Source organism: Liolophura sinensis, chromosome 1 (assembly GCF_032854445.1).
Source record: "Liolophura sinensis isolate JHLJ2023 chromosome 1, CUHK_Ljap_v2, whole genome shotgun sequence".
NCBI lineage: Eukaryota > Metazoa > Mollusca > Polyplacophora > Chitonida > Chitonidae > Liolophura > Liolophura sinensis.
The window spans coordinates 74,717,756-74,745,251 of record NC_088295.1 but is presented as its reverse complement, the minus strand read 5'-3'; the positions used below and the strand labels follow the sequence as shown (position 1 = coordinate 74,745,251).

The window sequence follows — 27,496 nt, the reverse complement described above, 5'->3', positions numbered from 1 at the left end:
CGTACACAGGCAAAAGGAGCGAAACGGCTGCCAGTGGGGAATGAATGGAATATGGTGAAGGGGAAAAAAAAAGATAAATTGCATGGAAATGAGGTTAGTGGTGCGAATATAAAGTAGGAAAAGGAAACATACCTGGGTAGACTAGCAGGGAGCTGTAGGAACTAGAGCGGGGTGCAGTCAAGAGATGTGCGGCATACAAACGAATGGCTGTGGTGCGTGGAGGAGGGAGAAGTGAAACCAAATGAAGAAATCAGTGTAGCACAGTGCACCGGTCCAAACATCCGCGCTAAAAAGTAATTCGCCAATTTCTTTCCATTTTTCTCCACTGTCTAAGTCGAAAATTACAATTTAACAAAAGATTCGTGTCTTAATTGTAATTCCACACAATATGTAATACAAAATGAGCTTTAAATTTGCATAATTCAGCACAGCTCAAGAATACACTAGCACATGTTTACATTACGGTCAAAGGTCACTGGTGAGGTCATATGATAGGAAAGATGGAGTGTCAACAAGCGTGACACTGCTAATCTGAAACTGACGTGTTTTGATATCCTACACTTCGTCAGTTTATACGCCCAAACTCAACGTGCATAATGGCGTCTTTGGACGGTTACAACTCCCAAATAGACGACATCAGATCATCAGAATTTCCAAACTTGGCAGGTTCGTTTGCGGGATTGTTTGGTGCTAGCTTCCCTGCTACAACAACATTGTACTGTGACTATATGCCTACTGTTTCATTTCTAACGACTCACCCTCTGCTCTAAAACAGAAGTATCTTGCAAAACAGAACTATCCGTAAGTTCTGGCGATAAGTAGATCTAACTTCCTGAGATTCCATTTACAACAACCCCACGAACTGAATGCTTGCACTGATACACGTACATTTTCTTGAAATGTAGGCCAGCAAGCGGCTCGGGCGAGGCGCCTTACTTGCCTTCGGTAAGTGAAGTCTCGGTGAAGCAGCACTAGAGCGGTGGAAATCCGTCCTGCAACAAGGAGGCACATTACATGCACTCTAAGGATTCCTGTGTCATCATACGACTGAAAAATTCTTAAGTACGACGTTAAACCCAAGCACTCACTCACTCACTCACTCACTCACTCACTCACGAATCATTGTTAGAGTATAACAGTAGGCCCACATATAGTTTTAACTATAGCCGATAACTATTGTATATGCACATAATCATTATGTAGTATGCCTGAAAACGTGTATGTGTTAATGTAGATTAATCATGTTTAAATGCTTAATTTTTATCTGCGAGTCATAAGGTTTATCCAGTTGCTAGCATGAGGTCATGATATTCTCCAGGCTCTGCATACCAAGTTCCCTTGACCCTTGTTGTGTTATATACGTAAAATGCTGTCTTTAGTACCAGTAAATCTACACTGAATGAAATAAATAAGTAAATAAATGCTGCTTTTTCTTAACACCAGGAAGCTGTAAGAGTGCAAAACCATACAAGGCAGTCTACAATCACGTAATTATTGTGTTGTTGTGAAAGGGAAATGGTTGAAATGTGGCTACATGGTGGCTGTGAGCCATCTTCTGTACATGTAGCTGTCTCTTAACACCGTAAGAGGGAGCTACATATAGCTTAGATTCAGTTTCTATCAGGAAGTCTCGCGACAATGTACATGTCTTAGCAAGAATTTGGGAGATTAGTGTCGTAATTTTTGTAAAAGTGATGTGTGTTCATCTTTATATGCACCGCCCATTCCTCGTTTGACTGAAAAGCTCTTGTGTGTGGCATTAGACAACAATCAAATACGTGAGTAAATATATGTTCTGCCCATATGACCATAAGAAAGATGTCATATTTTACAACACTGCAAAGCAAATTCAGACAACAAAAGGACATAACTCTGCAGTTGTTACATTGAAATGGATTCTAGTGTTTTGGAAAGTGCTTGATTTATATATTTATATAAAATAGAGTAAAAGCAGAGACGAGAGTGTGGTAGCTGGCAAATGGTCGCAAGTAATGGTGCAAAATGGACTCTTGAGAGTTTTCCCCACAGATTTAATCTAACTTTCCACATAAGTAACAGCAAATTGCATGCACCCTAAACAACCATGACTGTAACAGAAATGGATTAAAAGAAAAAAAGAGGAAAAATGCAGTGATGTTAATTCCAATATTTAATATGTCGTTGCTGGTATCAAAATGCTCTGTATGGCTGATGCAAATTTACAACGTTTGAAGAACATTACCGTAGTGTACTATTTCACCTGAGGACTTCACAAGCCTTCAGAATCTGTCGTAAACAGAACGATATATTAAGCTGCGCCAAGCCACATAACACTGCAAGGTACTGATTGTACACTTCACTATATTCTCTGTCAAAGTGCCACTCATATTTGCAGTATTAACTGGAATATGCACACATCAGGCATCTCCAGATTGTTAATCAGAAATTTTCTGGTGGATGGTGGGGTTTGTATGTATAATATATGGTAGGTATGCATCATGTACATTTATTTTGTGTTTAATACTGAGACAATGTATGTTTTTTTTTGTTTTTCCACTATAATCTTAGATGATACGGATTGGACATTTTAACTCAAACTTTAAAGATTTCATAAACATATTTGTGAAAAAGTTTTATTGTCTCGTCTTTCTTTGAGGTGAACTTAAAGAACAGGTTTACTTCTAGATGAAATAAAAATAGCTTTGGAAATCACATTTTGTGTCAGAATCTTTATACAGAAATGAAATTTGATGATGTAGGATTGTTTTTATTCGAATTTTTGTGACAGTGACCCCAGGCCAAAATTACAGCCTCAGATTTATTGAAAATTTATAATGGTTAGTGAATGTTAGTAAAGTGCCTGAGTTCTTTGGTGTAGCCATGCTTTGATCTTTTGATCACTCAGAATGAAATTTTGGAGAACATGGGTAAATGACAGATGTTTCCACTTGATAAAATGCGACAAATGGCTTACAGCTAAGGTAAAACTCTTCATACTGTCGGTATAAGAGAGTGTATGGAATTAAACACCTGTGGAAGTCCCAGCAAGAGTAGTGCCTGAAAACAGAAATTAAATACTACATTAGCAAATATGTTAAGGAGGGAAACTATTCATTTTCGTCCAAATTACTCTTAAGGTTTCATTAGAAAGAAGTTTGCCTCTAGGTGTGTTTGCGACAACCTCTCCTGGAATCACGAATTTAATTTCTGATTAGTTTCAGTTTTGTTTTTATTGCTTCTAGGGATGAAGTTATACTGATATTGGTTTTTAGAAAAAGTGGTAATTCCATGAGTTTCATCTGTTAAAAAAAACAGTGTTTGATTTTATGTGCTATTTTAATTTTACACCAGAATTAATTCTATATCTGTGATATTACATATGGTGAATTGAAATTTTCTACATGTATTACATAGAAATTTGCTTGGTATCTTTGAGAATTAAGTTAGCATTTCATGCATGGACAGGCACCTGAAATAGAGATTAACAGATCAAACAAACACACAAAGCCTCTGCCTTTAAACTTGCTTTATTGCAGTACAGGAAAATGAAAAGAAACTGTTGGCATGTGACAGATGAAGGAAACTTCAGAGCAGATTATTGTATTTTCCATCAATAAATTTGTAACTGTAAAAAATGTTATTACTTTCTTGCAAATTTAGGTTCCTTTTTTCTTTTTCCTTTTTTTTTTGTTGCCTGTTTACAGGAGGCGTCATTGTTTTTGTTTGTTGGTATGAGCATGTTGTAAATTTAAAAAATGAAAAAAAAGAATTATTAATGTAACATTCTTTTCTGGTGTATGGATAACAGGCTGTGTTTACCTGGATCATGGCGGGACCACACTTTACTCCAGGAGTCAGCTGGACGCTGTCCATCAGGACTTGACTGCTAACGTGTTTGGGAACCCTCATAGTCGCAGTGAGAGCAGTGTGCTGACCACTGATACCATCGATCAGATGCGCACCAGGTACTTGATAGCTATAATGATGACTCCTAAGCAAAAATTGTCTTGTTACTGGTAATACTCAGCAAATTAATTCAGCAAGACCACACAGTTAGGCAATACCTTTTGTTTTTTGATTTATGGAGTGAAAATAAAATTGAAAATCCGCCTTTTTATTTTGTCCGATCTGAATGTTTTGAGGATTTTCCTTTGTTTAAGACTTTCCGGTCAGGTAAATATGTAAACAGGAAGATTTGCTGGGACAGTACACATTTTCCACTCATTAGATGATTTGTCAGTTTCAGTCTTATCTTTGTACCCTCCTTCATCAATGAAAGACTCATCCTGGTAGAGTATTTTTCAAGTATTCATGTATGTACACTAAGTTTAGGCTCATTCACATATAGTGCATTTTTGTCTGTATTATCCTGTTTTTGTTTGGTATTGCATTTGAATTACATTATTGTTTTGGCAGTTTCTTGAATTTTAAATTAATGTATATAAAGATTCTCAAATGAACATTCAAAGGTAAATTATGATAATTGTGTTATTTTTGCACTGTTATTTAAATTAGCTTAGAGATGATTGCAATTTCATCATTTGTCGGCTTACATAAAGTTTTGTTTTTTTTGTACCATTGTCACATGCTTTTTGAAAGGCCATTTTAAATTAGAGCCTGATATGATAACATCAAAATGGTTTCCCGTCGTGTTCCTAATTAAACATCTCATATCCCCTAGCTTATTTCCTTCCACCAATATAGCATGTCAGATGTGGAAGAGTTCGTCAGTAACTCTCCAAAAGTCTGTGGTTTACTGCAAGGACTTTGGTTTAAAATAAAATTGGCTTCCATCACAAATATATTAGTGCGGCCTTAAATAACAATCAAGTATGACGCACAATACGCACATGTTCATGTACATTTCAGATCTCGTGGAAGATTGATGCACAAGTCTTATGTAACCTCTGTTTTATTTGCAGAGTTCTTGACTTTCTCCACGCAGCTCCTGGAGAGTATACTCTCATTTTCACTTCTGGATGCACAGGAGCCCTTAAGCTCATTGCAGAATATTTTGATTTTACTGGTGAATTTTCTGCCCGGCCGGAGAAGACAGACGGTTCTGATGAAGCAGTAAACTCAAACGACAGTTTACAGAGACCTACTGACGACCAGAAGATCCCTCCTTCAAATTTGCCCCTTAAATTTCACAAAAATTTGCCCCATGGGAAGAGTGGTTGCTTTTGTTATTTGTTGGACAACCACACTTCAGTGCAAGGCATGAGAGAAGTCGCCGCGAGCAAAGGTGCAGAAATAATTTGTTTTGAAGAGGCTGATTTGATGGGGGTTTCGATGCCCGGGGCGGGACATCAAGCGAGTAACGGGCAGATATTAGATGTGCGAGGCTCTCGTAGGGAGCACACACCTAGAGGCAACTGTCTCTGGGCCATCCCTGCACAATCCAATTTCTCCGGTCGTAAATATCCGCTCGACTGGCTCATCAAGGCGAAAAAAGGGGATTTTCCTGTGCAGAAAAGTTGTGCTGGACCCTGGTTCACGTTATTGGATTCTGCTGCACTGCTCGGCACATCACCTTTAGACCTTTCCCAACACAAACCAGACTTTGTATCTCTCTCCTTCTATAAGATGTTTGGTTACCCAACAGGATTAGGTAAGATCTTACGTTCTCAGAGAGGTGAAGCAAAACAAGAGCTCCCTCAAGACCAAAATCCCTGCTGAAATGGTTAGTAATGACAAGAAGCACCTTGAATCCACTTAACAAGTTTTAGAAAGTTGACTTTGGTGAGAGGGCCCAACATTCACTATGTATCCTTACTGATTACCTCTGTGTGGCTTGGGTTTTAGCATTTTGGACATTTTTTTATCTATTGGGGTCATGTTCATTCAGACAGTCGCAACATGTGCAGTTCTTTTGGGGCCAGACATTGTTGGCAACTTGCCTTGGCTCACTTCTAGCGCACTTGTAGCAGGCGGCTACAGCTTTAAACTGTAATCTATGTCAGGTACCTGTTGGAGCATGGTGAATTTCTCTGTGCTTAATTGGCTTGGTTTTCTCACCCCATATTTCAGCTATCCACTTTGTGGAGGTCAACAACAGTTCTGCAAATTTTGAAGACTTTAAGCTTCATCTTCACCCTTAAATTAGATATAAATGATATGAGGAAGTCGGTACTATTAAAACTGTCCATCAAAACTGTTCTAAAGGCTATTTTATTCTGTTTATTTTAAATATTTTTGGACTCAGTCCTCTGTTGCATTTGACTTCATGCATACTTTAAGTCCAATTTCTGCCTTGTAGTGGCCAGTGACTCGCATGCATGTACATGCTGAATTAGAGGCACTTGTAAAATACATGTGGATCACTGGATAAACAGTGAAAACTGTGTTTTACATATGTGTGCCAAATTCTTGTAAAAAAGTTGACCAGATATGGAGCAACATACTGTCTCATCAACTAGTTCCTACGTGAAGATAATGGCACAAAGTTTGTAGGTGCTGAAAAGGAGTTAAAGACGGAAATCAGCAATTGGAATAGGTCTGCAATATATGAGAGTATGTTGCAGAAGAATATACAGGGATATTTAACCCACCTGTAAGTTCCCATGACGGAGGAGTGTGGGAAAGATTTGTTGATTATAAATATAACATCCTATAATCCTGCATGGATGTTAAATGCATCCCAGTGTCCTACTCTTATTCTCTCTGACTCTGCGGGCACATGTTTGTACCTATGGGTCCATGATGGAAGGTCAAACAAAGTAATGGTATAAAGTTCATACCATTAGTCCAGGGCAATTTCCATGGATGACAGATCATCATTCCAACATCCAGGAGCCATTATACATCTGGGATAATATCATTAGGTAGCAAATTGTTTCTTAGGATTAAACCAAGAAAAAAACAAATGGTAATGATAACGCTTGGAGGAGAGAGCACAAAACTGTCAGGACAGTGTTTTACAGGAACAGATTTAGAAAGCTGGAGTCAAAGTATTCTTTTTTTTTTCCCTAGGGTAATACAGTTTGATGTCATGCATCTTTGGATGACAAAAAAATTGATGACAGTTGGTGTATATTAATAGTTATTAAATTATGCTATTTTTAGTAGCTTCCTCTTTGTCTCTTTAGGAACCCATTCTTCCGATCTTATCGACCATTTTTCACATCAAACTGCCAAGGGTTTGATCATGATTTAAACTGCCTGAATGCTGTACATTATATCCTCTGTTTTTGTGTGATCAATGTAATTCGGAGTTTTTTCTGAGTTTCACTTAAACCACAATTTAAATCCTACCCTGCCCTTTTGTTGAAGGGCATTAAAGCATGCCAAGGCAAGTTTTGTGACGGTTTCTGACATTTTCATTATCCGGTCTAATCACTGGGTATTATTTGATTGATATATTGAGTACAAAACCACCTGTAACATTCTAAGAAAGTTTTTCTTAAAAAGATCATCAAATGAAATGGTATGAGAAAAAATGCTATGTTGTGGATAATAACTTAACAACACAAGGATATGTTCCTGTCCTACAGATGATTGGCTTTTGAAGTCAAGAGTTCTAGTCCAGATCTTGCAAAATAGTTGGAAATTTAATAGCCCCTTAGTTTTAGGTGATTCCAAATTCTCCCTGGGTTCCTGTACTCTTAAATCAAGGATTCTATGGTCATAGAAACTGAAAACCAGTGATAAGGGCACTGGCGGTAGTTACATGTATATATATGAACGAAATTTGTAATTCTTAAAGATTAGGAGACTGGTTGTGAATCAGTCTTACTAGGAGTGAATTACTCCTACATGTATGTGAAATGTACTTGGACATGGAATAAAAAACCAATCATAATATTTAGGAATAAATATTCTTCTCTTCCACAGCTGGAGGGTGGTAAATTTGTGTCAGAAGGAAGTTTTTTGTAAATTGACATATACAGGTAAAAATTTAACAAGAATATCTTTGTGAAAGAAAATTAAGTTTGCCAGTAATGTGTCAAAAGTACTCCAGGAACTCTTGTTTCCACCACCCAAGAAACTGGCTGGCAGTTTCAGTATTGCTAAGCAGCAATCAAATAAATCAATAGATACATAAATAAAGAAATGACGTCTTTCTTCTAGAAGATAATTAAAAATTTTGGCATTCATATAATCTATTTTTTTTCTTTCGATTATTCCTCTTTCTTTGCTTTAGTGATTTAGAAGCCTGAAGACGGGTTGATAAACCATGTGGGTACGATGGTGGGATGATAAAACAGCAGTTGAGCCATTTGTGTATCAGTCTGGTCATTTGTCAGATTTAGGGGGAACTTTTATGCCAGCCTCTCATCAGGTGCTAAATAAGTGCTCTCATATAAGTAGGCTTGGGAAGGATTTTCTGTAAAGGTGACGATAAAACAAGATTAAGACATCCGTAGGATGATAAGTAAGAGCATGTGGGAGAGACACCGAGTGCCCTGGTGAACAAATGAGTGTAAATGTGGCGGTGATACTATGGAAGGGCAGCCATATTGAACGGCCATTTGCTGCTGTCTGCCTAAAATCAGCCTGACAGAATCTTAATTGAATAGGCAAATAGATGGTTAGTTTTCCCACGAAGGACCTGTAAATCAGCCCCTGTGTGACAGGAACCATCTTAAACGCGACCATTTTCACTGAAGCTTCCATCTCACTATTTGTCACTGAGTCCTGACAGGCGAGCTGTCTAACTTAGCGCTGCGTTGTTGTGATTAGAACTGTATTGATGTAAGCACAGCCAGGCAGCATACTAGATCTGCCGAGACAAATAAACTACAACCTTTAATCAATTCCCAAGCTTTGTTTATATGGGTTCGCTGTCCCAGGATAAATCAGAAAACAGCATCCCGGGGTATATAAGCACCCTTGACAGTTATTAAACTGTCCAACAGTAAATTTGTTCTTGTTAAACACACAGATGAGGAGTCTTGGGCATGAATATGCCAGATTCACCATTTGTATACATGTGCCTACAGAATATATCAGTTGACATGAACTAAATTATGCCTGGTTATACATGTGTGGCAGATAAGTTGTTTGGATAGCTTTTAATTATTTACATTTTAATTTGCATGCACAAATTTTGTTGATTACAAATGTTAGAGTAACTGGTGAGTGTCAGTGGTTTATGCCAGGCCCTCCAGCTGACTGCCATTATGTATGTCAAAAGTGCTTGAAAATGAGCATTTAAAGGGAAAGACATCTAAAGCTGAAGCAGGCACCACTAAATAGACCATTTAAAACTATGCATAAATATACCTACTTTCATTTACCGGTATTTTTTTAGATTTTTGAGAATTAACTGTGTTCAAATGTTTGAATTCTAAGGTTGGCTTTGTGGACGATACTGTCAGAGTTTAGAAACTCAGATTTCACAGGAAGTTTATCCAAATCAAATCACGACAGTAAATGTTGTAATAACCCTTTTTACCCATGAGTGAAAGATTACTGAAGTAATGTTCTCAAAAATTTCTTCCTTCTGGTGAAGGTCAGGAAAAATTGGTGACGTGACGTCAGATTTCCTAGTCAGTATGGCTCATAAAGCCCACCATTTTATTCAAATATTTGAATGCCTTTCAATGCTCTTTAAGAAATCTAAAAACAAAAAAATAATAAATAAATGTAAGAACTTTTACGCATAGTTTACAGTTGTCTGTATGATGAAACTTCATATTTTAGCTGTCTTTTACTTAAAAACACCGATCAGTCAAATCAGTCACTACAAATGGTGGGCATTAAAAGCAATTATTTTGTCCATTATTATTAAATCAATACCTTAATTTAAGTTTTTTTTTCATGTGTAGTACTATTTACTAAGAGTTCACATTCGGCTTTGGGATTTGCAGGAGCTCTGGTTGTACATAGAGATGCTGTCAAAACCCTGAAGAAGACTTACTTTGGTGGAGGGACAGTGGCTGTGAGTGTGGCCAAGTCGCAATTCCATGTCGACACTCCCAGAATTCCTGACAGGTACCATACTGAGTAGCTCAATCATTATTAAATGAAGATAATCATGCAGATGAGATCAGCCTTTTCACTGGTCATTATTCTTATGTGACATTGTACAGTAGATGTAATATCTGCATTGCGGTCACATTTGGCAAACTTCTGTGTAGATATGTTGAGGCGTCTTGCAGATTGCTGGGTTTCACATTGTTTCAGATGGTTTCATACATGCATTACCTGAATTAGACATACATACATATAAATCAAATAGTATACATAAATATGTAGTGTTTGATATGGCTGAGACATACATAAATCATCAAGGCTATAGTATATATATATATATATATATATATATATATATATATATATATATATATATAGTGTTTGATATGGCTGAGACATACATAAATCAGAAATGTTATAGGATACATATATATAGTGTTTGATATAGCTGAGACATACATAAATCATAATGGCTATAGTATACATATATATATATATATATATATATATATATATATATATATATATATATATTGTTTGATATGGCAGAGACATACATAAATCATAAAGGTTATAGTATACATATATATAGTGTTTGAAATGGCTGTGTTGGATACAGCTGTGTTTGAGGCTTTAAAAACCAATCTCTCGCTGCTCTGGCTGGGTTTGTTATCTACCTTTTGATTAATGGTGATTATTTGGTTGGGGTGTTACGAAGTAGTCAAGAACGTTTCACTTACGCAACAGCGCCCAGCATTGTGATAGAAGGCAAACAGACAGAGCCTGGGGAAATCCATGACTAACCGCAAGTTGCTGACAGACCTTCCTAAGTGGTGGTGTTATACCATGCACACTGGTTTCCTCCACCCAAAAATCAGACCACCATTATATAAGCATGCAATTCATGAATATGGAATTAAACACTAATCAAATATGCAAACAGAATGAAAGCCAATGATTCGGTCAATCAAGTCTTATAATTGGAAGTTTTCTTGAATGTTTTATTGTTGTAGATTTGAAGATGGGACAGTGTCTTTTCTGGATATTATTTCATTGAGGCATGGCTTTGATGCTTTGAACAAAATTGGTGGTAGGTTTTTGATGCTTAAATAGTTAAAATATGTGATATTTAAAAATATTGACTAGCTTTATAGTAAAAAAAAACTGTTGTGGTTTTTGTAAAAAATCTCTGTCACATTCACACGACATATTTTTTTATGTAATACTTCTCGGACAATTGTGTCATATAAAACTGAGCAAGGGCTTTGAATAACCTGTTCATGTAAATACATACATAACTCTGACACATTTCTTTCCAGGGAGGTTAAAGGTCATGAAATCTTGGAAGTTTATTTTGATCATTTGAGAACTTGAAGTGATTGAACTGTGGCCTTTTAATTGTTGATTTTTAAAACAGAAAACTGTGATCAAGACCATTTGTTTATCAGTTACAGTAAAATACATTTCAAAATTCGAAAACTGAAAAAAGCTTAAAATGGGCTGTGCAAAATGGGCCCCAGGTGAAGTGCATGGGCGTTTTCTCTGTGCTTTACCTGATAAACCATATGACACCAATCAAATAAATAATTACGCCTGGCTGTTGAACCCTTATTGCTGACAGGTGGTATGGTAGCGATATCCAATCACACGTTTTCTGTGGCACGCTACTTTTACCATGAACTAAAGAATCTACACCATGGAAACGGTAACCCATTGGCAGTGATCTACTGCGATACTGTCTTTGATGACATCAGCACTCAGGGAGCTGTAGTGAATTTCAACATCTTGCGGGGTAATGGGCAGTACGCAGGGTTTGCTGAGGTAAGGAGATGGCCAGTCTGATAATGGTTCATTATTGGATTATTATCTATGAATAATTGCTGTGTTATCAGTGGGATACAACCAGTGTTGTGACACTTCACCAGTGTTAACTCATGTGTATGATCCATGATAATGTGTCCATATAATCCCTCCAGTCCGCCGGCTAATAGTTCTCCAGGGAGATCTCGGTGCCTTTATCTTACAAGCGATTACCATTGTGGAATGGTAGTATCCTGGTTGTAGAATGTCACGGATGGCTGAACACCATATATATGATCCAGCACAGTAACTCATACACATAACACTCAGCAGATGAAGGCTGGTGGAATGGTAGGTGTCTGCTAAAGGTGTGCTTGTTGTTAGTTGATGGCATGCCTTTTCGGGGGTTGTTGCCAAAATGATATATTGGTTTTGTTTGTAAAAAAGTTAATTTAAACATTGTGGCAAAATGAAGACATTATTTTGTTGCTGTATCATGTGTAAATATAGGACATTTCTAAAGGTTCGATTGTGCAGCATGCCCTTTCTTTAGATGTGATTATTACATGTATACATCAAGATGTCATGAAACTGAACTTTTGTTAAGGCACTTTTAACAGGAATTCTGGATTCCAATTCATGTCAGTATTCCCGTAATAAAAAAACCTGTGGCAATTCAGTAGTTTAAGATTTCTTTAAAGTCAAAAAATGATTTTCAAAATGTTCTAAAAATTCCAGGTCTTGTTAACATGGAACCCACGAAATCGATGTACTTTTCTAGACATTAAAGCATTTCCAGTAAATAGGGGCAACAGCTTTGTGGTACTAGATTTCGCTGAGATTCTGGTTGATTTCTGCTAAGCAAATTTTGCAGGATTCCATTTCAGTTGGGTGAAGAGGGACGAGATTAAAGCTTTATATTGTTTTTTATACACAGGTGGATAAACTGGCACAGTTACATAATATACACCTGAGAACAGGCTGTTTCTGTAATATCGGAGCTTGTCAGAAACACCTGGGATTGACTGAAGAACAAATCAAGAAGAACTATGATGTGAGTTTTATAAAAAAAAAACCCCATCATTTGAAATAGAAGTAATGAGGAACTTCAATCACTGTACAACTAGAAATAATTATTTATGTTTTCTGGTTGTTCTTGTTTATAAAAATGTCTTTGAGTGGTAGAGTTTGACAGTGAACTTTGTGAAGCATACTGCTAACATAAAGGTAATTTTTACATCAAAAGCTGTGATTTCTACTGCAGTCAGATCACTTCTAAAATGATGTTATTGTTCTCTGGAAAGGTTCAAACGTCACATGCATGTCATTTTTGATGCAGGTAACGCGTACCCAAATTGAGGCAAATGACAATATACCCCAAGTTAAGAGAAGTTATGAAATTTTGGAAATGTTTTGATCTAATATTACTTCTCACCTGGTCAATACCTTTGTTATTAAATCACATTATTAGTCTGTTAAATACTGGATGTACATGTAGTTTCACAACTCAGTTTTAGCACAAATTGTCAGACTCAAAACAGTGCCCAAAATTAAGAGCTATATTTGACCCTGGCCTCATTGAATAGGGCTATCTTTTGTAGGCTGGTCATGTGTGTGGTGACAACAAGGATTTAGTGGACGGTCTTCCCACAGGATCTGTGAGGATTACCTTTGGTTACATGTCCACGATAGATGACGCACAAAAATGCCTACAGTTCCTTGCTGACTGTTTCTTGGAAGATGTAAAGGATAAGCCAGTTTTCTCCAGATCACAGATTAACATCCCTGAGCCACCTAAGAGTCTAGGAAATCATGAGGTGGCAAGCTTTGATATGGCAAAGAACGTTGGTCCACCAGCTCAGCACCTAAGTCAGAATAATGTTGACCAGTCTTTCAGGTCACTTATTTCATCCACATTGGCTGATGCATCTGACATTGTTCTTACAAACATTTTCCTATTTCCTGTGAAGTCTTGCGGAGCTTTTGAGGTGAGTGAATGGGTAATACCTGGGTCACTTTTAACACATTTTGTTGCTCCATTTTTTTTTTGCCTAAATCATATAACATCACAAGGTAACATGATTTATGAGAAAATATGCAGAATATGTTGTTAGTGATTTTTGGGGAAAATGAAGCCTGGTATTCAGTTAGTTCACATGAGAAGATGTGGCCAATTAACACATATTTCCCCTGATTTTAATCTCTGGTGCATAAATACTTCACATGTGGAAGTTATTTGGAGAATAAACCTAACATTTTTAGTCTCTAATCTTAACACAAACATCATTCACATGTGCATGGCTGATTGTAATATGTTTAAAGAAGCATTATCTTAAATATCAGAAAAGACGCAGTTCTTGTTACATCAATCATAATTCCATGTCAGATGGATTTTCGGTAATTGCTGGGCTGAGCACCAGTTTGTGTGTTTTGTTTAAATCCCCAGATAATACTCTTAGCATCTTGACAGCTATATCCCTTGTCATCTTGTCAAACAGTGCCTTGTTTAAAGCATCTGTGTTTAATTACAACGTATCTGAGAGTGCAACAATCTGCATATCTAAACTTAGAAAAAAATGGACAACTGTCAAGCTCAGCATGTCCATTTAAGAATGAAGTACATGTATGCACACTATTTAAAAAAATGAACGTGAATGAAATGAAAAGCTTGTTTTTAAACAGAGGGCCACATTTAAACAAAAAGTTAACAAAAACCATATAATGTGTATTTCGTATTAGATTGCAGATTGACCTAAGTCATCGTTATAAAAAAACAAAAGCTTTAAACTGCTTGACCTATTGCTGGGGGAAAACACAGTCCATGAAGAAGCCTTGGGTGGAACTATGCTACATTTAGCTGCCAAATATGCTGTGCTTAAATTGATTGACATTTAGAGTACCAAAGGAAAGCTTTCCTATCACCATTAAATTTCAGTCAAAAAAAGAACAAATCATGTACTTCTGAACCAGATAACTAGTATTTAAGGATTACTGTCCAGATTTATTATTTATTCATAATTAGCTACCCCTTTTTATCTTGTACCAGATAAAAGAATATTAGAGGATCAGTGTCCAGATTTATTATTTATTCATACTTAGCCACCCCTGCGTATTAGTATGTTGTTGTATTGAGTGTAAAAAGATATTTAAAAATGGTACATTAATCTGAGTAATATGGCAATTAAAAACACTAGATATTGAGAGTGGATTTATGCAGTTTTCCTTTGGACACTCAGTGGTCTGTGCCGAATTACATCAGCCAAGTCCAACCTTAATGAGCTATTAGAATTTTGCCATTTAGGTCAGTGTTAAAAAACAAGACAAGAGTGACAACAAACATATCGAATTTCTCTGTGAAATTCTTTGCTATTGTGCACACAGTTGTAAAAACAGGAAGTCATCCGATGAGCTGGCTGGAGATTGGGTAGGGCAATAAATCTGTTGTTTTTGGTGGATTTAAAGTCATTATAACATTTCTCAGAAACCATCCCGGTAATATGCTGTTGAGACAGGTTATAATCTTTGTAATTAGGACCAGTAGCAAAATCTGGTCACTAATCCTTTAAGTATAAAATGATGAGTGCTGGGCAGTTGTTTATACAAGACTTTTCACCCATAAATCTGACTCCCTTTATATATTCATTAAATCAGGTAAATAAAAGAGAATGTGCTTCTCTTCAATCAGCCCAGTTAAAATTGTTGAAGTAAAAGAAAACTATAATATGAAGTAAGTTTCATCATACAGACAACTGAAAACTATGCGGAAAAATGCTTTCATTTATTTTTCCAGATCTTTTTTTAAGAGTGCTGAAAGGAATTCAAATATTTGAATATTATGTCTGTTATGAGCCATACTGATGGTATCTAGGAACTCTGACGTCACGTCACCTTTTTTCCTGACCTTCACCCGAAGGAAGAAATTTTTGGGGAGCATTATTTCAGTAATCTTTTACTCACGGGAAAAAAGGTTATTACAACATTCACTGTCGTGATTTGATTTGGATAAACTTCCTGTGAAATCTGAGTTTCTAAATTCTTACAGTATTGTCCACAAAGCCCACCTCCTTTGAATGCGAACGTTTGACACCTTTTAAATCTCTTAACAAAATTTTAAAAAGGTAATTGAAAGTATATTTATGCATAGTTTTAAGTGGTCCATTTAGTGATGCCTACTTCAATTGTTAGAGGCCTTTTCCTCAAAGCTTTCTACCCCATATTTTGGGGTCCATGCTAGTATCCTAGGGGGACACCTCATGAAATTGTTCAGATTATTAGGGGTCCACGCTAGTATGCTATTATTATTCTTAGCGAACGCTAACAATATCTCGAAAACTGTTAAAGGTTGAAAACCAAACTTTGGAGTCTTAATGAGGAACATATGAAACAACTTTTGACATTTTGTGCTGTTTTACCAGTGGTGAGATTTCATGACCATTTTGAATTTTGTTGATAGGCTAAAAAAATTTTTTTCTCCAAAACAGAAAAAACCTATAGAGATAAACTTTTTGTTCACAGTTTTTAGGCGGATCGCCCTACACATATTGTACAAAATTTTAGTTTGGCATGCAGATAAGACCAAAACTGACCAATGAGCTTTGCTCAAAAGTAGGTCAGTTTTTAAAACACAGTATCTGGTGCCCCTTGAGCTCACCATTACAAATCTGCAAGAATTATTTTTGTACTTTGTGTTGTTTACATGATATGACCAAAAACCAACAAAAAATTGAGAAACCTGTCCAATGAAAATAACACGGGAGCTTCGTGCTAGACTGCAAGAAACCATTGACTGCAGTTTACCATGGGAACGATCATCAGCTCTGCAGCAGTGTATTTTTTTCTGTCTTTCGCTCTGGGCACTAACTTTGCCACAATATATCCTTTCTGTCTTTTGTCCTCCCCTATCAGCAGAAGATCAAAGCCGCCTATCCCCCATGCTGGTCTTCAGTACATGGCCAAATGAGGCCTGGCGATCACATCCAGTACATTCCTTTCCATTTTTTTTATGTGTTTTCCCATTATCATAAACTTTATAGACATCGGGCTACCAGAAGTGGTCCAGTAGCGTTGATCCGGGCAATGCTGATGGATAACACCTTTATTTATGTTAACTTCTGACAACAGCAAATGTGTGAAAAAATAAGGACATGGACATCTGTCAGGTATATGTCTGTGATGTAATCTAATGGCATTGTCTGTTGGTGACAGGTGACAGAGTGGCAAATTGGTCCTAAGGGTTTTCTGTATGACAGGAACTGGATGATCATCAGTGACAGCGGGGTTTCCCTGAGTCAGAAGAGGGAGCCAAAGTTATGTCAGCTCCAGCCACAGTTGGACTTAAAACAGAGAAAACTTATTTTAAACTTTCGAGGTTTGTTCTTCAGAGATTCTTTAAGGGCCCAGTAACCCAGTGAACTCTGGGTACAAACTTTTCATTAAATGATCACAGAAATGTTTCAGGGTCAGTTATTGATAAGATATATTCCTCTTCGTCTTACACTTCAACTTTTTCGCGTGATTGCAAGGTGTTTACTCAGGCATATTCTGAAGGCATTATTCTGTGTAAACTCATAAATTATACTCTTTATGAAGCCCTGAAATTGGCCCATCCAACCAATTGTCTTCAAAATCTTGAATTAAAAGTGTGTATAAATTGCACTGAAAGTTGCTGTTTCTTATGTGAAAAGGTTGAGAAATTACCTTTGTACAATATAGGAAACTTATATTAAATGTTAAATAACTATAGGAGATGTCTTCTATTTGTCATTTTATATATGATCCTGTCCCAAGCGATGTGTATTTATGTGTAATGGTATTTATTGGTGTTTATTATTTCCTTTCTCATTCTCATTGTCCCCCGTGATGTATCTACAGGTGTCAGTCCCCATGTAGTGCCTATAGATCTGCCCCCTAGGGATGCGTCCAAGTCCCCACCCTGCTCCAGTAAAGTCTGCGGTGACAGGTAACGACATGTACATCTACACATTGTCAGCATTCACTGTGGAAGAGTTTGAAAGTAACATTTCAGGGCCCTTGATGGCCATGTTAACTGAAGGAGAGACTAGAAAGTTTAGTTACATGTTTAGATCAAGCTTTCTATTGACAGGAAGTGTACTAGGGAATTTTCTGCTTCATGAATACTGAGGTCAGTTTTCTCTAGATACAAATGACATCACCATCTGAAAGTAAACCAGGCAGAAGTTTTGGGTGTTTTTTATTTGATCAGATGGGCATGAGCAGAATGGGTCATGTAGCAAAATACAGATGACATCACAACTAAAAATTACAGCTTTACTTGAATGTGCAATCTTATGTAACATAGCCTCACCTGCTGAAAATTTTACTCAATATTTGAGTCTTTCATTGTGTTAAGGTACGGCCAAGCACCAGGTAATGTGGGGGTCAAGTTACCAGATTTTATCACCTGTGGAACACATTTATTAGATTTCACTCAAACAGGTTGCGATTGTTTTCCATTGTAGGGTTAGTGGTACAGATTGTGGTGATGAGGTATCCGATTGGCTAGCAAAAGCTCTTGGAAGACCAGGATGTAGACTGATACAGCAGGCTTGTGATGATGAGAGGCAAAGTAAACTGAAGGATGCAGGTGGGTGTGGCAGAGGAGAGATTGGGTCAAGGGAGATAATAAATGTGAAAATGTGATAGCTGTGAGTGATTAGCTCCCCTCGTCCTCAAAATGGCTGTGTATTGGTTTTTTTTTATTTAGATCATCTTTGTTCATCACATTCATTCTTGCTTAAATGCCTTGAGAAATACATTTGGTTGGAGTTTGATGGTAGAGTGGCTGTCAAATCTTGGATTTTGAGTTTGTAACTCTGGTTGGTTTGACCTGACCAACAATCTTAGACTTAAGTCAAAAATTTCATATCACTTTGAAATTGTTATTTCTCACGTAACAAGGTCAAAAATTTGCTTAACAATGTAAATTCTGGGTAAGTTGCTGCAGAACAAATTTCTGCTAAAATGACAGAAAGGAACAGATGAAGTTTAATGATTGAAGTTTTGACTAGGGTCTAAGATCACTTTGTGATCCCTGGGACAGGTCTTATTTTAGATAACCATGTTGTGATGGCCTATGCTAATATAAAGCTGTGTTCTGCAGAATCAAACTAAGCAGATAATGCAAATGATAGTTTGAAATTGAAACTAAGTTTGAAGCAGATAGTCAGTGTAAATTTCAGCAGACTTGTATGAATGTGGCTAATTTATATGGCAAGTTGGGATCTGTTTCTAAAGAATCCTATTGTGTGTTGGTATTTACTGCTCTCAGACAAGACAACGAAGCAGACATCTGCTCCCATGGCTTAAAGGGTAAAGAGGCATTTGAGGAAGAATCTTGGAACTTGATTAGGATTGGAGAAATCTCTTTTGTGGTAAACTAAATTTCAGCAGACTTGTATGAATGTGGCTAATTTATATGGCAAGTTGGGATCTGTTTCTAAAGAATCCTATTGTGTGTTGGTGTTTACTACTCTTAGACAAGACAACGAAGCAGACATCTGCTCCCATGGCTTTGACCAACCAGTCTCAGTTCCTGCTGATCAACAGGGCCAGTGTTGCTAGGTTACAGGAAAAACTACAGGAGAACCAGGAGAAATTCCACGATGAACCAGTCATGGGTGAGGACTTTTTTGGAGTGTTTATACAATGTATTTGCTTAGTCACGTGTAAAAAAAAAAGATGTAATCAGTCTTTTGTGTGAATTTGATGCAAATGTGTAAATGTAACTTCCTAGAAAGAACAAATAATTAAAAGCTTTTCTTTGTGGTGTGGAGTAAAAGTCTCTTTAAATTTCATATTCTATCTATAGATATGTATTAGTTGAAGAGCTTGGTAGTTCACATTGCTGTTTTAAATCATTGACTAAGCATAACAATCAGATAGTTTTAATGCATTACAAAGGATAAGATGTATAGTCATGCCATAGTCGTTGTCTGTACACATTATAAAGGATAAGATGTACAGTCATGCCATAGTCGTTGTCTGTACACATTATAAAGGATAAGATGTACAGTCATGCCATAGTCATTGTCTGTACACATTATTAAAGATAAGATGTACAGTCATGCCATAGTCGTTGTCTGTACACATTATAAAGGATAAGATGTACAGTCATGCCATAGTCGTTGTCTGTACACATTATAAAAGATAAGATGTACAGTCATGCCATAGTCGTTGTCTGTACACATTATAAAAGATAAGATGTACAGTCATGCCATAGTCGTTGTCTGTACACATTATAAAGGATAAGATGTACAGTCATGCCATAGTCGTTGTCTGTACACATTATAAAGGATAAGATGTATAGTCATGCCATAGTCGTTGTCTGTACTCATATTTTTCATCTGCTGACTCTTGTCATTAACATGCATGTTTAACGTTTTGTTGAAACTGTCTTTTCAGACACAGAAAACTTGATCGATCGTTTCCGAGGTAACCTGGTCATAAAGGGTAAAGAGGCATTTGAGGAAGAATCTTGGAACTTGATTAGGATTGGAGAAATCTCTTTTGTGGTAAACTTTTAACTTTTTTGCGGATATTGAACAATGTTTTTATCACTTCTACGTTATATTCCACTTTTTGTGGTACCTCTACAGGAGCGTACAGTTTTGTTTCAGCTTGTCTCTGTGGTGCTGTACGATATTTTATTTAACCACTTCCAGTATATTGTATACTTCTCTGGTCATTCTTTGTTGCTGTTTCACAAATCAAATAGTCTTAAGTACGAAGTACTGGTCAATTTTTTGTCATTTCATTCTGTTTTCAACATCAAAATAATTTAGGTTGTATTTAGTGATATTACACCTTTATACACCATCATGTGGAGAAATTTTTATAAATATTACCTTTACAGGGGTGGAAAAGGAAGAGATTTTACATGTAAAGAAGAGACTAAAAAAATGGAAATATATGTAAATGTTAAAGCTACGAACAAATCACAGATACGTGTATTATTAATGCTGAAAACTTTCACATTATTTTGATTTTTTCTATCACTGTGTTTGTGACCTTCAGAGTCAAGGACGTTGTAGTCGTTGTCAGATGGTGAGCATGGATCAGAGGACAGGAGAGAAGAACAACGAGCCTCTAAGAACTCTCGGGTCATGGAGGGGAGGAAAGGTCAGCTGTTAAGGTCAATTTGAAATCCATATGTACAGAAAAGAAGATGCGTTCTGAATTGTGGGAAAAATCCAGTACATTATTGAATATATTATCACTCAAGTTCTGCCATAAAAACCATTCTCAGTCAAAAATGCACAAAATTATGGAGCTGTTTGTTTAGGAAAATAACCTAATAAAATGGTTGATGTTTTAACACGTGTTAAACAGAGTGAAATAAATAAATGGAATAGAACATCAGCTCTTTGCAATGACCCAGGAGCCTTCCAGTGCGGTCGCTGTGAGTTCAAGTCCAGCTCATGCTGGCTTCCTCTCCGGCCTTATGTGGGAAGGTCTGCCAGCAACTGCAGATGGCCGTAGGTTTCCCTCAGGCTCTGTCCAGTGTCCTCCCTTCATAATGCTGGCCGGCGTTTTATAAGTGAAATATTCTTGAGTACGGCCTAAAACACCAATCAAATCAAATAAATAAATACTTTTAATTTGTCCAGATGTATCGCGGTTAGCTGAAGAAATTTATCTGAATACATCAAAATACTAAGTTGATTGTTCAGTATGTTATTTCTTTTTGTTCCTAGATACCATTTGGTGTTTATTTACGCTGGGAAACAGAAAAGTCCGGTTCATCTACATTGTGTGTAGGAGATGTGGTCAACATATTATAAATCATGATGAAAATAAATGAAGCGTTAAAAGAATTGCAATAACATTATCTGATGTAAATTTTATGTCACCAATTTGTTTTCAACGCTTAAATTTCATATGAACTTATATTCTAGATTTTGTTGGATTATATCGGTGTCATATCGTTACAATGGGATATTTTTTTATACTTTGCTGAATGCAATTTACTTGCAAAATATAATTGCACTTTACATGTTTTCTCAAATTTATGTGATTTTAAGGTATAAAGTTGATGACATCTTTACTATATTATAATATTCAAGTATATTTGTTACATGGTTTTACATTATCATGAACTCTGTGTTGGATGCAGGGTTTATGATCTTGAATAGTTTTTTGATCTGTAAACATAGAAGTATGTTTGATACATTTGTTAGTCTTAAGCCTGTTTACTGTTTTATATTTTTGTAATTTTTCATACTTTTGAGGGTAAGCAATGTTGAAATAAGTTTTCTATATGGTTATTGCAGAGAACAATGTAGTTAATTTTGCTGTTTTTGATTTGTATCCAGGAACAAATATGTTAGTTAGTTGTATAGTTTCTAGATTGTTATGTGATTATTAAAAATATCCAGTGCTGATATTCTTTTTCACCTGATGTGTAACATATTACATACACATATATTCATGATTCAACCCTTACTTTGTGATGTGGAGGAAGTAATTTATTGCATATTAAAATATAAATCCAAAATGAGTCCCTTTCTTCATGTTTTTTTCTTTTTTACTGATAGGTACCATTTTGAACAAGATTATGAGAATCATCAGGCCTGAAAAAGGATAAGACTTCTGAGATTAAAAAATCGAGACATTTAATTTGAACTATTTTCCTCTGTTAAAGAAAAAGTTTAGAATGCTACTTCTCAGATGGGATGGCCCTAACTGAGGCATTTAATTTGAACTATCAGCCTCTGTGTGAGGTAATTTTTATTATGCAGCCTCTCTAAATGGGACGGGGAAATGGGGATCTGAAAACAAATAGCCCACATATGTATATGGATAGTAGTCCATTTCAAACACTGAACATTCCGAAATAGTGTCTTGGTGATACAGGCGAATTCAAGCATGCAAGTTATAGAGGCTTAAATCAGCAATCTCAGTGTTGTTGCCAGCCATTGCCCTTTAAATAAAAATCTTGAAACAAAGACTGATTGATTAACGGTCTGGGTGGTTTTTAGGCTTTACACTCTACCAGAATGGCCTCATTTATTTATTCATTCATTTGGTTTGGCATTAGGTTGAACCCAGGGGATTGAGCCCAGGGGACTGAGTTCAGCATGAGGGTGGTGCAGGTGGTTAGTGTACCAGCTCAGCACAATGACCCAGGAGCCTCTCACCAATGTGGCTGTAGGTGGGAAGGTCTGCCATCAGCCTGCAGATGGTCGTGGGCTTCCCCCAGGCTGGTTTCCACCATAATCCTGGCCGTGGTCGTATAGGCATAAGTGAAATGTTTTCGGGTACTGGTAAGACGTAAAAAAGCACCAATCAAACCAAGGTTCAGAATGACTTAATATAAGTGACCCAGTATTGAAGACATTCTAAAAGATCAAATTTGAGGATTCCCAAAAATTACATCCAAAGAACTGTACTGGTACGGCATTATACTCTTTGAAGTTTTAATTCATGTTCAGCAATACTAATTAATTTACAATGTTCTGTTGTCACTCAAATTTGAGTGAAATTATTTAGCATAGAGTTTATCCCTTCCTGCTTTACAAACCATCTTCCAGACATGAAGTTAAAGGTTCATTGTTTAGAGCAAAGCAATGAATTCGTTTCTCATTATTTGCAATGAAAAGCTAGGCTGGCCTATGAATGTCACGATGGAAAGGGGCCTTTCACATTCAAATTTATTAACATTTGAAAGTTTGATAATTTATGATAATATACAGTCACGTGTGTTACATTGTGGGGGTCAGAAATGTTTGGTTGTGTTTCTTTGGTCCGGTTTTTTTTTTGTGCGGAGTACAATATATGGTACGGGTTTTTAGGTATGATGGAAAGTAATAGCAAAGTTGTCCCCCTTGATCCAGCTGTGGTAAGAATGTGCACATGGCCGGGGTATCAAAAGGAAGCAATGATGACTTTCTTCAACAGACCATTTCAGATGAAACGAAGACACCAGCGAAGCTGACACGGAGAGGAGTAGTAATTCTTGGGATTTCAGGAGTCGTTTTCGGTGGGATCTACGCCGCGACAGCACCATTTCTTACACCGGCATTGAGGAAGATCTGCTTGCCGTTCGTTCCGGCCACAACTGCCCAAGTTCGAAACGTATTATCAGTTCTTGAGGGCCGATCAGGAACTCTGATTGACATTGGCAGTGGAGACGGAAGAATTGTAATAGATTTATGGTGTTGTCAGTTTACAATATTATTGAAGTCTCCACAGTTTCGGTGTGCATAATGTTATCTTTTGCTTGTTTTCCAACATCAACATCTTCTGTAGTTTGCCGGTAGGAGTAATCCCCCTTAATTGCGCTTGGCGACATCAGGCATCTGAACTTCCAGTGCATACAATTGATGATTTTCAGATAATTTTCTATACTCAGCACATGTGGGATGACGTTTATAGACTTTGTCATAAAAAATGGATACGTGTAGTATAAAGGCAGAATTAATGATAAGTATGTAAATACATAATCAGATGTTAGAATTGGCCAAATCTTGTTCGCCAAGGATAGCCCCAAACCAACATCAGAGCGCGCTCCATTTAAAAACCTGATGCAGTTACCTGCCTTTTTCACCTGTCAAGGTTGTCTGTACAGCCATTCACTTTGAAATAACAGATCGATGTTGTGGTTACGATGAATCTTCAGACAAAAAGATAAGGAACATAAGTGTTTGATAAGTTTTGTCTCATGTTTTCGAATGGAGTGCGCTCCGACATTGATCTGGGGCATCCATGGCGGAACAAAATTTTGCCAAAACTAATATCACAGCAGTCCCGGTCTAGTGAATACACAAGGTATTAAAGGCAACAGTACTATGTTCATGTATTCATATGCTGTGTAAGTAGCTCAAAAAGATGTTAACTTAGCTTCTGTTGTTGTCCACAGGTGCTGGAGGCTGCTAAGGCTGGGTTCCAAGCATATGGCGTAGAACTAAATCCATGGTTGGTTTTCTATTCCAAGTTCAGTGCTTGGAGATTTGGACTGAGTCAGAATGCAAAGTTTTTCAGACAAGATCTTTGGAAGGTTTGTTTTAATCCCATCGATTGTACATGTCTAACAAACAGCTAGATTCACTAGGCATCCTTTAAACTAGAATCAGAAACCCCCAGAGCAAAGACACTTCTGTACGTGTCGGGAGAAATTAAGAAAAAAATATGTGTGCTCGCATAATTTTGTGTACTCAAAGAGTAGTACTTGAATTATGCTAATCTCTGATAAAATGTTATTTTCTTGTCTTTGCAGACTAACTTGAAGAAGTACAACAATATTGTTATTTTTGGAGTGGATAAAATGGTGAGTGTTGGAGTCAGCTGATCACCTGTCCTGTAATAATGTGAATGATTTCAACAGTTGTAAGTAGGGCCAACTGGTTATACAACATTTTGTTTTCTGCACCAGAGACCTGTCTTATGACGCATTGGTAGTATGTGTCTGGTGTAACATTCATGGTAAGATATAGTTACCATGGTAGATGTGCATGACTGTGCTAGCGATGCACAAAGACCAACCTCAGGATTGTGAAATTTTATATTATTTCATGCTAATAGTAATTTATTTATTTGATAGTTAAACCACTGACCTTTGACATGTTGTTGACATATTTTCCATTGAGTGATGGGCAAACTTACATGGCCTATTGATGGAAGATAAGTTCTTTTTTAACAAATGTAAGACTGTACAACTGTTTATCTTCACCAAGATCTTGCTAATAACGAAAGCTGGGCACTCTAGAAATTCCCTGTTCAGGATTGAACCCACATCGTGTGTACCTGTGATTAGGAATTGCACCCGTTACCACTGAACTGTCACTCTTATTATTGTCATAGTATCCAATCACTGATTATAATTTCACATTGAGTTGTCCGTCAGGATTCTGTTTTGGTTTACATCCTAATTTCTGTTCGCAGATGCCACCCCTTGAAGAGAAACTTGAGAAGGAGTTGTGTAAGGATGGGTGTGTTGTGGCCTGTAGATTTCCCTTCCCTCGGTGGGAGCCTGTGAGGACTATAGGTTCTGGTATAGACACTGTGTGGTTATACAGACATGACAGCTCATGACACGTGTGGTGCGAGGATGGGCGTGTTGTGGCCTGTAGATTTGCCCCTCCCTCAGTGGGAGTCTGTGAGGACTATAGATTCTGGTATAGACACTGTGTGGTTATACAGACATGACAGCTCATGACACGTGTGGTGCAAGGATAGGCGTGTTGTGGCCTGTAGATTTGCCCCTCCCTCAGTGGGAGCCTGTGAGGACTATAGGTTCTGGTATAGACACTGTGTGGTTATACAGACATGACAACTCATGACACATGTGGTGCGAGGATGGCCGTGTTGTGGCCTGTAGATTTGCCCCTCCCTCAGTGGGAGGTTGTGAGGACTATAGGTTCTGGTAAACACTGTGTGGTTACACAGATATGAGCTTGTAACAGTGATGGGAGGTAACTGGCCCCGATAAATAATGTGATAAACAAATATGTTATTTCATATCTGGAATCTTGACTGTTTAGGGCAGGTGAAACAGCCCATTATTGACATGCATTCTCAGTAGGTGATTTTAAAAGGGTGTTTTGTAACAGATTTGTAGGACTTGTTTCTGGTTTTGTCTGATCCAAAATGTCTGTCAGTGGCATCAAGAAACACTTGTGATTGAACAACTACTCTGTCGTTGCTCACTGATTGTCTTCTAATGTTCAAAGGAGGAAACATGGGACATGCTTATTTCTCTGCATATCTGTGCTTTTCTTCATATTTTAATATTGTTACAATACTTTCATGATTTAAAATTAGCAAACATTGACATGGGATATTACTCCCTTCATCTGTCCATTTTGGGTGAATGACACCATCCATATTTTGCTCTGCTGATTCAGTTATTTTTGAAACCTTGACAAAATGCTTTTTTAGTGCTTTATGGGCTTATCAAGTCTGATTTATGATGTTATAATGTCAGCCCCCCACTCTGTAATTTTGATCAACTTTTTGATCAACTGTTTTAAAGGAAAGAAACCCCTATTTAATCTTTTAAAGAGTACCGAACAAAGAGGCGTATCATCTGGTCAATATTTCCGGAGAAAATGGTGTAATATAACACAGAAGTTTTAGTGAATAAAGCCAAACAAATGTCTGTTTCCTAATCCTGTAATTGAGTATCCCGTTGCTCTCGTACATAAGAGATGAATGAGGAAGTTTGACCATCCATGAATATAACAGACAAACAACAGTAGTTTATTCCTCACACCCATTTCCTGCAAACACGAACAATGCTGACAAAGGACAGTAGTTCACTCTGCACACTCCAGTTCCCTTCACCCATGAACGCAGCTGACACAGGACAGTAGTTCACTCTGCATGCTCCAGTTCCTTCCACTCATGAACACAACTGACACAAGAAAGTAGTTCACTCTGCACGCTCCAGTTCCTTCCACCCATGAACACAACTGACACAGGACAGTAGTTCACCCGGCATGCTCCAGTTCCTTCCACCCATGAACACAACTGACACAGGACAGTAGTTCACTCTGCATGCTCCAGTTCCTTCCACCCATGAACACAACTGACACAGGACAGTAGTTCATTCTGCACGCTCCAGTTTCCGCCCATGAACACAACTGACAAAGGACAGTAGTTCACTCTGCACGCTCCAGTTCCCTTCACCCATGAACCCAACTGACAAAGGACAGTAGTTCACTCTGCACGCTCCAGTTCCCTTCACCCATGAACACAACTGACACAGGACAGTAGTTCACCCGGCATGCTCCAGTTCCTTCCACCCATGAACACAACTGACACAGGACAGTAGTTCACTCTG

At 37.3% G+C, this 27,496-nt stretch overlaps 2 protein-coding genes across 2 annotated transcripts; both read left to right on the top strand.

The window, feature by feature from the left end:
- Positions 1–499: 499 nt before the first annotated feature.
- LOC135461434 (molybdenum cofactor sulfurase-like) lies at positions 500–22,212 on the top strand. The gene is made up of 15 exons (XM_064738536.1): positions 500–666; positions 3,788–3,944; positions 4,902–5,590; positions 9,792–9,915; positions 10,911–10,987; positions 11,519–11,718; positions 12,635–12,751; positions 13,299–13,685; positions 16,903–17,065; positions 17,569–17,656; positions 18,177–18,301; positions 19,194–19,334; positions 20,119–20,228; positions 20,731–20,835; positions 21,411–22,212. Exons 1-15 carry the CDS (start codon positions 597–599, stop codon positions 21,495–21,497), a joined length of 2,640 nt encoding a protein of 879 aa, XP_064594606.1. The 5' UTR covers positions 500–596; the 3' UTR covers positions 21,498–22,212.
- Positions 22,213–23,568: 1,356 nt separating this feature from the next.
- On the top strand, positions 23,569–27,364 carry LOC135463970 (ATP synthase subunit C lysine N-methyltransferase-like). Its single transcript, XM_064741443.1, has 4 exons — positions 23,569–23,856; positions 24,575–24,712; positions 24,932–24,982; positions 25,597–27,364. Exons 1-4 carry the CDS (start codon positions 23,569–23,571, stop codon positions 25,744–25,746), a joined length of 627 nt encoding a protein of 208 aa, XP_064597513.1. The 3' UTR covers positions 25,747–27,364.
- Positions 27,365–27,496: the final 132 nt, after the last annotated feature.